Consider the following 15,055-nt stretch of genomic DNA (forward strand, 5'->3'; position numbering starts at 1 on the left):
ACTGTCTCACCTGCATCCTGGAAGCTGCTTTTTTTGTGATTTCTGATAGCCCCAAAAGAGAGTCCCTATCTCTTACCCAGAGCTCCTTCCGTAAGGCTCTCCCAAGCCAAGAGAGAGGCTCCAGAAGATCCAATTGCTTAGAAGTCTCTAGCTCCTCCCCTATGCCTTTGACAAGCTGAACACATCTCCATCTTGGGTCAGTAGGGATTGGTCAAGGCCATGCAGCTGACTTTGCCTCAGGTCTTAGAACAAAGACAACGTGGCCCCTCCCAAGCAACTTGCCTTAAAATAGTCAGGAACTTTCCATTCTTTTTTGTTGTTGTTGTTTTTGGGTTTTGTTTTTGTTTTTCGAGACAAGGTTTCTCTGTGTATCCCTGGCCGTCCTGGAACTCACTCTGTAGACCAGGCTGGCCTCAAACTCAGAAATCTGCCTGCCTCTGCCTCCCAAGTGCTGGGATTAAAGGTGTGTGCCACCACTGCCCAGCTGGAACTTTCCATTCTTTAGCAGTCTTATCTAAGGAGGCTTTTAGAGGCACACCCAAATTGCATCTCTACAGGACATACCTAACTGCATCTGACAAATGTAGGCAGTATCATTCTAAGCTTTCATGTTCTGCTAACAATTTGTCTTTCTACGTACAATAATCAAATATCCTGTAATACCTATCTAGAGAGGTGAGATTGAATTTTATGTAATTTTAAAATGTGAAATACTGGACATGGTATTCCTGTCATGCCTAAGTAGCAGGGACCCTGACCAGGAGGCAATTCTGATGTAAACACATAAGGGTCTTTATTAGGAGCTCTTGAGCAGGGTCTGTCGTTCACCGTCCTGTTGCAGTGGGTCAGAATGAGAGCCCTGAGTCTAGGGGTTCAGGGTATTTATTCTAGTGACAGCAAGCTTGGGGGATTTCTGTACAGGCCATGAAGTTGATATTTTAAAAATTTCATTTCTGGCATACTCTGCAGGAACCAAACATGGGGACAAAAACCACCTTACAAACAGGATGGTTAAGGTACCTCTTCTCTGCAGGATGTCTTATCTTATATGTACCTTGGCCCTGTTAGTGTATCCTGACTGGCTGTTGCTATAGGGGTGGATTGCCATAGATTGATTGCTCAGGAGGATTCTGTGATTTTCTTCCTGGAACTGGAGTTTAGCACCTGGTCTCGGACAAAATGAAGTTTCTTCAAAACCTTTGTTGGCTGGGCTTCACATTACATGTCTGCAACCCCAGCACTCAGGATCCTGAAGCAAGAGGATCTGGATTTGAACCAAGCCTGGACTCTACATCAAGAACTAGTCTCATAAATGAATACATAAATAAATAGCAAAAAAAAAAAAAAAAAAAAAAAAACCTTTAAAAATGCCAGTAATAGTATAAACCCTCTACCCTCTACAATGAACAGTGTTAGTATGTTGGCTGTCTGTAGTTTTTGTTATTATCCTAATGAAAAAGGCACAGCACATACAATGTCTGAGTGTCCTTGGCTTTCCATATGTTGTTTTCAAACAGTTTTATACAGAGGATATTTTAGTATACTTAACCATTTTCTAACTTGCTTTTCTCTTCATACAGTAAAGGTTCCAGAGTTTGTCTATGTTGCTATTGTGGAGCTATTGGTTTTTAATTTTAAATGCTGTATAAGGTTTCACTATATGAATACATCCAAGTTCTGATCAGTCTGCCTCTGTGTATTTATTCCAATTACAAGCAGAGGTACAATGGCTGTCCTTATACAGATATTGTAAGGATATATTTTTGTTCTAGAGTTCAGGCATAAAATGCTAAAAGCTGGGACTGTGGAATCAGAAGGCATATATCATCCCTGTCACGATTTTCAAATTGCTCTATAGAATTTATACTTCTTACATACACATAATTTCTGACAGATTTATAAACCTGCATTCCTGCTGGCTGTATCTAGCAGTTCATAGGGATGCCTGTCTTCCCACGCCTTGCCAGAGCTTTGGCAGTCTTCTGAGACTTCCTGACAGTCTAACTAGTGAGAAATGCTCTTCTAAATGTGACTGACTTGATATTTATAAGTAGGTTGACCTGCATTCCTAAGATCACCAATTCTCCTGCCTCAGCCTCCTAAATAGGAACCATTTATTTTGGTTTTAGTTTGCATTTTCCTGGTAAGTTGAGCTGACTCTGTTCTTTTTTTTTTTTTCCATAGTCACAGTTTTTCTTTAATCCCTGTTGAGTACTGTATGACCCCTCACGAAGGGAAGACCTCCCTCAAGCCTCAGGAATTCGTGGCCACCTAATAACTCACAAGATACCATTCTTGATGCAACAGCAAGAGGTATATTTCAGGATCAACCAATTCATAACCCAGCAGGAGCAGAGGAATTGACAAGACGGCCTGGTTAGGGGCAGTCTTATATAGGGGAACCCCCCAAGGGGGGGGTGAAGGGGTAACCAAGGAAACATAACATAAAAACAGTAGAAAGTCTCAAAAAGTCCCAACCCGTAATTCAGCCAGAATCATGCCAAAACATCTTGTACACTTATCTTTTGTAAGAATATAACCTTGCCCAACCATTTATCTTGGGGTCAGCCAGTTCCTGGGACCACCCAGATGACTTGCATCTTTCTTTGTGGTCAGGAATATGTCTTCCTGCTTTGGGCCTTCCCCACCTGCAGGTGGGTTCTCTTCCCTGAGGTCTGAGGAATGTTAATCAGCCCCTCCCTTCCTCTCCTGAAAGTTAATCCAGCAAGTGTTCTCTGATTCAGGGATAATGTACCCCTCCCGGAATGTAGAATGTATCCCGGGGCAGTGAAGGCCTGAAATCTTACATTTAGTTCTGCTTTCTTGGTGGAACTAGTGAACCTGCATTCTTTTGCTCAGGTCTAGGGGTCATAAAAACTTTCTCTATTTTTCATAAGTTTTCTATACCTTTCAGTACTTTTTATCTATCAGTGATAGTTCTGTTATATAAAAGGTTTAATTATTTAAATATGGGTTTATTTTTTCATAAGTTTTCTATACCTTTCAGTACTTTTTATCTATCAGTGATAGTTCTGTTATATAAAAGGTTTAATTATTTAAATATGGGTTTATTGCTGCAATTGAGCTACTGATCTTCCTGCCTCAGCTCCAATATATACTGGAGTTGTAGCCATGTAGCACCAAGTTACTACTCATTGTAATTTTTTATTTGTAGATTTTCTTATTAAAGAAATATCTTTTTAAAGTCTATAACACATTCTTTGTTCTAAAACAGCTAATCACTTCTTGTCCACATGTGGGTAAGACTTGTTGAAAAGTGTGGTTATTTTTGGCATAGAGAAAATATACCTAGTTTTACAATATGGATAGAATGTTATCCTGGCATATGTTCTAGACAGCTAGTTCTTTCCCCACAGAAATGCCTTCTTTTTTCATAAAAACATTCCCATATTTAGAAGTCTGTTTCTAGACTATTCTTTTCTATGGTTTCAGGACAATACCACCAGTCCAATTACTTTTATTTGGCATTATCCCTACAGTTCCTATAGATTTTTTTTGTTGTGGTATGTTGAATATGCTTTTTTTTTTTTTGAGACAGGATTTTGTAATGTAGTCTAGACTAGACTTTCAACTTAAAATATTCTCTCAATGCTTACAATATTCTCTCAAGGCTCAGTCTGAGATTACAGGTATATGACATGTCCAGCTAAACAAACATTCTTAAAATGATATTTTCTAGATAAATTGTCTAATTTATCTTAGATTTTTTATTAAACAGTCATGTTTCTTGGAATTAAAAAATATATTGATTACTTTTAAACTCATGTACATGTTTTCTATCTATTTCTTTTCCAGAAATCTGCAGTTCAGTATTAAATACTACTGCCACTACTACTACCACCACCACCACCACCACCACCACCATCACTACTATACTAATATAGTGGCTCACCTGTAAGTTCTTTCGTTTGATAGGCAGCTGTGCTCACCACTATACCACCAATGCCACATCTAAGTTTTAAGTATCTAAATCTATCTTTTTGCCTGTTTTAAATTAGAACTCAATTAACTTAATTGTAAATTTAAAAAAGTATTAGTGTGTGTATATTATGATCTATGCATTTGCCTATGGGTATGTGTGTTCCAAGCATGTCTGAAGTCAAGACAGCTTTTGGAAGAGGCTTTCTTCTTTTGTGGGCTCCAGGATTGACTCCAGTTGCCTGGCTTGGGCAGCAGCATTTTTGCCCGACTCTGTAACAGGCTATAAAATGTCATTTCAGGGGACTAGGCCTAAGTTTCTGTTTCCCAGAACTGAACAAACCAGTTCCAAGGAAAACCTGCAGGCAGCTAAGCAAGAGCTGTCCTGCTACCTGGCCTGAGGCAAGAATAGTCAGTCAACAATGGTTCTGGAAAGTACCATAACCCAAGCTTATCCTAGAGACACTGGTACCCCTAGAGATAAAGCCAACCTATCAGGATAAAGGTTATCTACTCCTCCCTGGAACTCATCCCATCAGCTTTAAATTAGGCCTTCGTGCTTACCTCCAGGTCTGAGTTTTGATGAATGGTAGACCCCTGCATGCTGGATTTCTGCAGAATGAATATCCTCTGCTTTTGCATACTATTTGAGTTTGGGGTATTGTTCTGCAGTGACTCATGGGCCTTTATTTTGGGGGGGCTCGTCCGGGATTCATGGGAGACCCCCCCCCAACCCTCAATAATTAAGTGATTTGGGAAGCTTTTGTTTCCCACCAATTGGTACATTTGGAGTACTCTATCTGTGTCTGCTTATCTGTCTGTGAGCAATCTGGAAACCAAGAGAGACAAAGTGGATGTATATTTTGTCACCCAGCTAGGGGCTATCAAGGACACTCCTGACCCCTTATCAGGAGATGTGTGAATATAAACCTTGGGCTGAGCCCAGCATTTCCTTCTCTGCGGTAACTATTCCTAGGCCTAGGCCTGGAAACTTCTAGCCTCAATACAATCTTCCAAGTTGACTGATTCAATTCAGCTTCTCTCAGCTTCTGACTGAATTGCTCTGCCTGGCCTGATACTAACTTTCACAATATGTTCTAACCTTCTGGCTTCATCTCATTCTCTGGCTCACTTTGTATTCACCTGTGTCTAGCTTATTCTCTCTGTAACCTGTCTCTGTAAAACTGTCCTGGTAAAACTGTCATATACACACAGCACACACCACATCCTGCTTTTAAGTAGCCTCTCTTCTTCTCTTGTTCTTGTGTGAGTTGGGCATATCCTATGTCTGAATCATTCTTTCAAATCTTTCTCTGATTTATCACTTTACCTCTCAATTAGATGTCACTTTCAAACTTGTTTACTTCCTTCTCCAGACTAACCTTACCATCATTGTTAGCGATTCAGGGCACTTCTGCATTCCATTCAGATCATACTGTAATTGAGGGTGTGTGTCTGCATTTCAGCTGGATCATATCTTTGGATGTGGTCCCTTGCCAGAGAAGCCATGTTTGTAGATTAAAATCCCTCTATAGGAATAAAAGCTATAGAAACCTTAGACTTTCAGTTTCCAATATATTTTTATGTACTTATCTATCACCAGAAATAAAACATAACAAAACAAAAATCCATGACAGAAATTGAACTATAAAAATGATTAGCCTTATCCTCTCTCATAACTCATATGCATCCAGTCCTTCCTCAGCCCTTTACCCTTAGCCTTGTTGTAGTTTCTTCATGCTGTACTATACCAACTACATACACACACACACACACACACACACACACAGAGGCTAGATTACGAAGAGGAGAGTCTGTGATTGTGACCCCACTTAATATACATTTTTAAGTTCATTTTCCTGACATCTTATGGAGTTGTTTTTGCTGTTTTGTTTTGATTTTTGAGACTGGGTCTTACTGTGTGTAGCTCTATCTGTCTGAAACTTATGATGTATAACAGGCTAGTCTCAAAACTCAAAGAAATCCATCTATCTCTGCCTCCTAAGTGCTGTGTCTAAAGACATTCACCACCATGTCCAGCTTCCTGCAAGTTGTTAACTTAATTTTTCTTTAAAGCTGGATAATGTTAATACATACACTAATATAAGCAAAGTAGATTTTTATTATCCATTTATATGTTGATAAACAACTAGGTCGATTTCAGTTCTGTGCTATAGTGAATAAAGCAACAGTAAACAGAGGGGTGGAAGTATCTGCATGGTAGGGCATGGAGTTCTGTGGATATATGCCTGGGAATTGATAGCTGGGTAGTTTTCTCTTTAAAATCTTTAATATTTCCAAGCTGATTTTCACAATTTCTGTATTAATTTGCACCCTCACTCCTAGTGAATAAGGGTTCTTTTCTCTTCACATCCTCTTCAACATTTGTTGTTAGATTTCAATCTAGCCATTCTAAGTGAAGTGAGATTGTGTCTCAAAGTAATTTTGATTTGCGTTTCCATGATGGCTTAGGATATTGAACTCATTACAATAGTTTATTGTCCATTTTGGTTTTTTTTTAATTGCCTACTTAGTTAATTTACTCATTTGTTTATTGGCAGTTTTATTTCTTTGCAAATTCTGGATATTAGCCCCTTGTCTGAATTGTAGTGGGAGATAATTGAAAAGTGATGCCCTCCAGGCTTCCGGCTCTATATTCCCACACTAATGGCCACTCTCTTATCTCAGCCGGCAGAGCTCCTCTCAGGCCACACCAGCTCCATGCCACCACGGTGGTCCACCCATGATAAGCCAGACAACACCCATCTCCCAGTAGACTCAAAACTCTTAAAGCTTATAGTTAACCAAACAGATTTATATATCAGCAAATACTCAGATCCCAAAATATCCACAGAATTTAGACAAGTTATTTCAATTATCCTAACCTTTAGATTTCACATCTACCTATGTTACTTAAACTCACACGGGTCCATGTCCGCTGCCATTTTCTGCTGCCTGCATCCGTCTTCCTGCTTGTGTGTGTGTGTGTGTGTGTGTGTGTGTGTGTGTGTGTGTGTGTCCCTCTTAGCTTCACCTCCCTTTTCCCTGTTCAATCATAGACCTCCTGATGCATTAATACTTAAAATACATTGGGAGGGAAATTCCTGCTACAGATAGTGACTTCTCCTATTCTGTGGGCTGTCTGTTAACTCGACTGATTATTTCTTTTGTTGTAAAGAAACTTTATTTTAATGGAGGCCCACTTTTGCTACTTGGGATTAGTTTCTGTGCTGTTGGTGTTCTATTTTAAAAGTTCTTACCTACCCCAGTATCTTGAACAGGATCCCCTGCGTTTTCAGTTTCAGTATTTCAGGTTTTAAATTACAGTATTGATCCATTTTTAACTGACTTTGAACAAAGTGAAAGATAACTTCATTCTTTTGCAGGTAGAAAGACAGTTTTGCCAGCTTCATTTGTTGATAGGCTATCTTCTCTCCCTCCTTAAATGTATGTTTTTGCCCTTTTTGTCAAAACTTAAGTGGGCGTAGCCTTGCTGTTTTGTTCCCTCTTCTATTCCGTTGATCTTCCTGTCTGTGTCTATGGCAGTGCCAGGCTGCCTTTGTCAAAGCTCTGTGAAGTTTGAGGTTGGGTGTTGTGATACCTCCAGCATTGTTCTTACTTCTTAGAATTGCTTTGAGTATTTTCAGGGTCTTTTTGTGGTTTTATATGAGTTCTTGTATTATTTATGAAATATGACATGAAAATTTTAATGGGTATTACACTAATTCTGTACATTAATTTTTATAGTACAGACATCTTAATTATTAGTTTTGCTTATCTAGGAACATGGAATATTTTCCCATTGTTTGATATTCTCTGACTTCCTTTTTCAGAATTATGAGATTTTCATTGTAGAGGTCTTTCTCTTCTGTGGTTAGATATATTCTTAACAATTTGCTTTGTGGGGAGGAAGTTCTGCTTACATTTTCCCCTTTTTTGGAGAGTAGACTGTTAGTGTAAATGAAGTCTGCTGGGTTTTTTTTTTTTAATACTGATATTAGTATAATTTTCTTTGCATTTTTTGGTGCTTAGTGTTTGTCGGCTTAACACAAACTAGAGTAGCCTGGGAAGAAAGAGTCTCAATTGAGGAACTGCCCCCATCAGACTAGCCTGTTGGTATGTTTGAGCCATTTTCTTGATTAATGATGGATGTGGGGAGGACCCAGCCTTCTGGGAGTAGTGCTACCCCTAGGTCCTGGGGTATATAAGAAATCAATAAGCAGCGTCCTTTCATGGACATGCTTCAGTCCCTGCCTGCCTCCAGGGTTCTGCCTTGAGTTCTTGCCCTGATTTCCCTCAGTGATGAACTGTTACATGGACATGTAAGATGATTTCTTCTCCAAATTAGTTTTTGTCAGCAACAGAAACCTGAGACACTGGTGTAGATCTTGTTCTTTTCCCCATTTGTCCCAGCTACTAATTACATTTTTCATGCATATAATAATTAAATTCATCTTTATTAGTCTCCTGAGAACACATGCCAAAAATATGATTAACGAGATGTCTTTCTGCTCATAACACTGATTTGATAAGCAAAAGAGCCATTTATGTATAACTATGATGCCTTAAGTAATTATCGATATTCCCCATTTTGTATATTTGCCCCTTTATATAACAGCATAAGAAACAATGTTCTGTTTTAAATGTATTGCATTTTCCTTTATTTTGTATGTGTGTGTTTATGAGGAGGTACATGGGTGCCAAGGAGCACTGTGAAGGTCCAACAACAACTTGTAGAAGTCCATTCTCTCCTTCCACCATGCGGGTCTCAGGGATTGAATCAGGTCCTCCAGCTAGGTGGAAGGCATTGTTACTTACTGGCTATCTCACTGGCCAAGAAAAATGTCCATGACTGACTCTTTGCCTGCACCTGTGTGTGTGCACCATGTGGGAGCTGCGTCCTCTGCAAGAGCTGCAAGTGCTCCTAACTGCTGAGGGATCTCTCTAGCCCCCAGAAAAATGCTCTTTGATTTATGTTTTTGCAAAAATTTTATTCATTAAATGTAAGAAGTCAGATATTATAAATCACAGAATTATTTTATAGCCCACAAAATAAGGGAGAAATGCTGCCAAGTATAATTTAAAGGTAAATCTACATTTCAGAGATGTTACCTCTGAGATACAGTGTAGTAGTCAGTGTTTGAAACCATTAGACTGGGATATATTTTCTTTTACATATTTTTACTATATTAATTGAAATATAATTAAATATTTTCATATATTAATTGAAATACAATTAAAAATAACAATGCACCAAGCATGGTGGCAACCATCTTTAATTCCCATACTTAGGAGGGAGAAGTAGATGGATCTCTGTGAGTTCAAGTCTAGCCTGGTCTACATAGTAAGTTCCAGGCCAGTAAGATTATATAATGAAACCCCCATCTCAAAACAAACAAACAAACAAACAAGCCTATTTAACATCTACTAAGAAGTCCAGTGCATAGGTGATTAACAGAGAAAGATGTATTTCTTGCTTCTAAGGAACTGTAGGGGAGTGTAAGTGTGCAGCCATTGCTAAAATAATGTTCCTACATTAAGTGAGATAAACTATCATATATCCAACAAAATACTGGTAAATTAATGACAGTTGGCTCTGTAAAAGTTATAATTAGGAACTTCAGTAACCATCTGTTGTTAATTTCATTCATTGTTACAGGAAATAGAGGGGGCATTATTAGATGGGTAGAGGGAAAGAAATTATGAGTATATATGTGTGTGGTTTTCTTAGTAGAGAGAATAGAGTGTCCTCCAGAGTGTCATTTTAAAAGTGTTCTATGTTTTTCTCAGTTGTGATCTCTGCAGTAGGCCTGTTTGTACAAAAAAATAATTCTAGTAGTTTTAATGTTTTCTTTGAAAATTTTACAAATTGAATTGTGTCTTACCATAAATGTTCCTCTGTTCATGTACTTATAGAGCAGGAAATGTTCATCTTCAGCGGGCATATGTGTGTTATGATCAGCTGCAGTAGGTCATCCACCTACCACCACTTAGGGAATGCAAGCTTTCCGAATTGTTCATTCAATAAATATAATATTTTAAGAAGATAAATTAATATAAAATATAACATTTGAGGAAAAACATTGGTGATTTTTTTCTTTTATAATTTATCTTATCTTAAGATAAATTATCTTAGGCATATGACTGCTTTGCCTGTATGTATGTGTACCACATGTATTCCTGGTGTCCTCAGCAGTTAGAAGAGAGCAAGTTATAGATGGTTGTCAGCTACCATATTGTGTGCAGGAAATCCAACCCAAGTCCTCTGCCAGAGCAACAAGTACTGTTAATAAACTATGGACTCGTCTCTTTAACCACCTTGGTAATTTTCTTTCAATCTAAAGTTGTAGAGATTATGGGGTTCTCTCTGACTTATAGAATTTAGTTGTCTTAATCACTGTTTTGTTGTGTCTGTGAAGAGACACCATGACCAAGGCCATTTGTCAGGAGAGACATGTAATTGGGATCATGCTTACCGTTTCAGAAGTTTAGTCCATTTATATCATCATAGGGAGCATTGTTACCTGCATGGTGCTGAGAGCCTACCTCCAATGACACACTTCCTCCAACAAGGCCACACCCCCAATCCTTCTAATCCTTTAAATAGTTCCACTCCCCGGTGCCTCAAGCATTCATATGTATGAGCCTGTGGGGGCCATTCTTATTCAAACTACTACATTAGTGAACTCTCAGAAAGTATATTACAGGTATTGCCTGAAGACCTTTAACCAAATCAGCTAATCATTTTATCTGTCTCCTTATGTATAAAAAATTATTTTGATAATAGTAGCTATTTTTTAAGATTGTAAGCCAAATGTGATTTGTAGACACTTTGTACATACTTTTGAAGTGCTAATTGACATTTTTTTACATTTTGTGTTTTAGTATATAAAATAGAAACTTTTTGCTGTTTCGTATACTTTTTATTAGTTAATTGAGAGTTACATAAGATGTTTGGGTGCATGCACTATACATTACCCAACTCATAGGGTGGGTTTTTGTTGTTGTTATTTGAGACTGTGTTTCAGTTCTACTGTTAAGACTGAGCTTGAAACCTGAACTCTAGTGAACTGCTTACCCTCAGCCTCTCAGCTCTTACACGATGAGGTGTGTGTGTGTGTGTGTGTGTGTGTGTGTGTGTGTGTGTGTGTTTTAGAGATGGGTCGCCATATAGCTCATGCTGGCCTAGAACTCATCTATGTAGTAATGCTGGCCTCAAATCTTTCATTCTCCATCATCAGTCTCTCTGGCACTGAGGTACTGATGTGTGTCACCACACCCAGATCTTGGGGTCTTTTCTACTACAGTTTTTGATTTTGACTGCTAGGTATACATGAGCAGGCCCTGGGCACCTCAGCATTCAGCCTGGTTGGCTAAATAAAGGAAACACATTGGAAACTAAGGCAGAACTGGAATAATATGTTTTTGTAAATACATTTTAAGTAAAATGTATTTTGATCAAGTTAAGCTTCCATCTCAGCTAAACAAGAAAATCCGGTTTTGTTCTCACCCGTATTTGAGGCAGCTATCCCCCTGCTCATACTAAGACCTTAACAGCTGTGTCAACAAGTCTGCTTGAAAAGAAGTGCAGACTTAATGCTGACTCGACAGATCTCCGTGTCAGGATCTCTCTCCATCACAGATGATGTCAACCCTCCAGAACACTTGCTTACCTCAGACAGATGAGTCAAATGCTGGGGTAGTTAAAGCTCTGCGGGCTTGCTTTAAGAATTGGAGGAGAGTCTTGGAATTCTCAGTATGAAGGGGAATAACATTCTGATAAGCCAGCTGCTATTTAGACACCACTAGCTGCAATCTTTCCAATGGGAGTGATGTGAACGACTTCCGTTTACCTATGTAGATGTGACCTCGGGGATGCCTGTTTCAAGCACTCTGCCACTGAGCTATATCCCCAGGTGCTGAAGTGACTTTTCATAGGATTATCTTGCAATAACTTGATGGCTTTTAATCCATTCCAGTTTAGTGAACGTTTCATTACGACCCCATCCATCCTCAAGGCATACAGTTTAATGAAGATGATTTATGAATGGGCTTCCTCCACATCCCTGCCCTCTCTCCCCCTTTCTCTTTGTTCATTTTGTTCTTGACAGGGTCTTATAACTCAGGCTAGCCTTGAAGTAGCCGAAAATAGTGACCTTGAGCTCTGATCCTCCCTCCTCCTTTGAGAGAGCTGGGATTACAAGCATGTGCTCACATAGTCAGTGTTCTAGGAAAAGAGGGCAGTATGGACCAAGGGAGGGGAGGGGGGCATAAAGGAAACAGTGGTCACTGAGGGAGGGCCTGTGTGGTCCTGAAAAGCTACTTTATCTTTGTTCTGAAGCACTGGGGAGTCACTACGGAGTTTTGAACTTTGAAACGATACTTCTGGGTTTTAACCTTATTGTACTCCAGAGGTACAATAAGGTTGCTAAGACAGGATTAGCAGGAGAATCCTTCCAGAGGCCGTAGGTGCTGTAGGTCTAGGACAGTATAGCTTGTCAGTGATGGAGGATAGTTGGATTGAGAAGTGTGGTAGGTGCTGAAATCCTTAGACTCTCTGAGGGTTGAAGAGAAGGGTGCAGATGCTGCTCAGCAAGGTTAACACAGGAAGGGGATCCCGCCAGAGACTTCACTCAGGATTGACAGCATTGGCTCGAGTTTAATTCCCAGACACACATGGGAGCTCACAAGCATTATAACCCCAGTCCTAGGGGGAATTCAAAGCTCTTTTCTTGCTTCCATGGGTACCAGGTATGTATGTGGCACACAAAACATGGAGGCAAAACACTCATACACATCAAAACAGTTGTTAGTAAAAATTAATATAGGAGAAAAGCAGTTTGTAGAAGAATATTACATGCTACACTTTGAATATAAGTTTAGGTGCCTTTGGGACATTTAGGTACATGTGAATTGATTGTTAAAAGCTAGAGAAATTGAAGTAGTTCTTGATTTTTTTTTAATTTTTAAAAAGTGATATCTTAAGGTTGGAGAGATGGCTCAGTTATTAAGAGCACTGGATGCTTTTCCAGAGGACCTGGGTTCAATTCCCAGCACCCACATGGCAGCTCACACCTGTCTATAACTCCTGTTCTGAAATCTGGCACCCTCACACAGGAATACATGCAAGTGAAACACCAAGACATATAAAAATAAATAAAATTTAAAAAGTGGTATCTGTGCATAAACAAGAAACCAAATAAATCAAAACATTTCCAAAAGTGATACTATTGCCTGGGGGCTGGAGGTTTAGCTCAGTGACAGAGCACTACCTAACAATAACAAGCACTTGACCCTGGGTTCAGTCCTCATCCTGAAAGGAGAAGGCAAAGGCATTAGGTGTAACGCCGCGTTTGGGTAGTGGTGAGAATGACCACAGGTGAGTCAAACATGGGAACTGAGCATTCTGTTTGATTGACAGTTGTCTCCTGGACTACCTACAGATGACCTTTGGAGATACGGTATAGGGTTGATACACTGTTAAAAGTAGTGAGTGCAGCTGCTCATGGTGGCAGACATCGGGAATGCCAGTACTCAAGAGGCAGAAGCAGCCGGGCGGTGGTGGCGCTCGCCTTTGATCCCAGCACTGGAGACAGAGGCAGGCGGATTTCTGAGTTCGAGGCCAACCTGGTCTACAGAATGAGTTCCAGGACAGCCAGGGCTACACAGAGAAACCCTGTCTCGAAAAACAACAAACAAACAAAAAGAGGCAGAAGCAGGGGAATCTGAGTACCAGGCTGTTGGGTTAATGAGAGGTTCCATGTCTGCCCACTCTCAGGGGGTGGGGAAGCCCAGTCTGAGGTCCCAGGGACTGCCAGAGCTGTGTCCGGGGTCTCCAGACCTGCAGGGATGGCCAGGGACCATCTGTTTCTCCGGCTCTTGGGCATCCAGGCTCCTCTGGGAGCCACGGAAGAGCTGGGAATGGAGTGGGGGCCCACGGGCTGTACTGACCCACAGCCCAAGGGGAGAAGGGGAGAGCCCTTTGACTAGGTCCCACAGGGATGAGAGTTCTTGGCTTGTCCCTGCAGTTGGCTTGCTTGAGTTGGTGGGCACTTTGGCTGGGAATGCAGTGCGGTCTTCTGCGCGAGATTAGACAAAGCTCTTTAGGCAAAGGCCTGTTCCATTGTTCCCCACGGTGACTCCCAATGGAGAGGCAGTCCATGGTTTTAAGGCTTTTATTATCACAGAAAGTAGATGAGAAAAGTGTACCCCAGTTTCTCAGGGCAGGCCTGAGGTTAAATACCTTTTGCAGGGAGGAGTGTCTGGGAAGGAAAGATTAGTTGGCTAAGCCCTTCTGACCTTTAGGTATCTCCTTAATATGGAGATCTGTCTTGAGGCTCTGTGGCCTGTAGTCACACCCTCTACCTGTGGAGGGGCTAGGGGGAATTGTCCTAGGTGACTGAAAGGCACAGATCTATAGAGGTCTATGGCCTCCTGTCAGGAACCTGGAGTCTGGGAGTGTGGCGAACCGCATGCCATCCCTTCGGGTCACCTGGGGTCACCGGGATTTCCAGCCTGTGCTCGACCAGAAACCAGGTTACCTTTCATGATCCTACACTGGGCCAGCCAGTCTGGTTTACAGAGGAAGTTCCAAGGAGCCAGGCTACATAGTAAGACTGTTCTCAAAACAAGAAGGGAATAGGGGTGTGACCAAGCCAGCTCAGTCAATCAACGAGATCTCCAGGGAAGGATTGAGGATTAAAAAGAAAAAGACAATGAGACAACACTATAACATAACTCCAGCCATTGCTGAGGCTGAAGCTGGTTTATTTTTTTCCCCAGTCTGCTATTATACTATTTTAAGTACATGCAAATAATAAGGTCAGTTCTACGTTAAGGAACAAAAAGGGAAATAAACACAAATAGTCAAGGAACAAACAAGGCAATAAATAAAATCCTATGATCACTGTTTCTAGGGGTTTATCAGAAGGTCCCAGGATAAAAGGAATGTCACACATGCTGAGTTTACCTTGAGCTTTGTATTGGCCCCAATGTCAATATTCTTATCTGAGCCTGCTTCCCTGTCCTAGCCCACTGTCAAATTCCTGCCTGAGCTTACTTACTTCCTTATCCTGGACCAATGTCAAGTTCTTCCCAAGTTTCTAGAAGCATTCCC

The 15,055-nt window shown here is 40.5% G+C and overlaps 1 protein-coding gene across 20 annotated transcripts in view; it reads left to right on the forward strand.

The window, feature by feature from the left end:
- Cep57l1 (centrosomal protein 57 like 1) overlaps nt 1-15,055 on the forward strand; it is a 74,290-nt gene that overhangs the window by 9,597 nt on the left and 49,638 nt on the right. For 6 of the 20 annotated variants that reach the window (XM_076916979.1, XM_076916971.1, XM_076916968.1 and 3 more), the window contains exons 2-3: nt 2,185-2,313; nt 3,817-3,915. The exons of 11 other annotated variants lie outside the window; for them this stretch is intronic. Coding sequence is in view for 2 of the 9 variants with exons in the window: in XM_076916967.1 (XP_076773082.1) it covers nt 2,299-2,313 (15 nt within the window). In the remaining 7 variants the exon portion in view is untranslated. The remainder of the gene's footprint in view (nt 1-2,184; nt 2,314-3,816; nt 3,916-15,055) is intronic. 3 more of the 20 variants (XM_076916967.1, XM_076916966.1, XM_076916976.1) reach the window with 2 other exon arrangements.

This window comes from Arvicanthis niloticus, chromosome 20, assembly GCF_011762505.2.
Source record: "Arvicanthis niloticus isolate mArvNil1 chromosome 20, mArvNil1.pat.X, whole genome shotgun sequence".
Lineage (NCBI taxonomy): Eukaryota > Metazoa > Chordata > Mammalia > Rodentia > Muridae > Arvicanthis > Arvicanthis niloticus.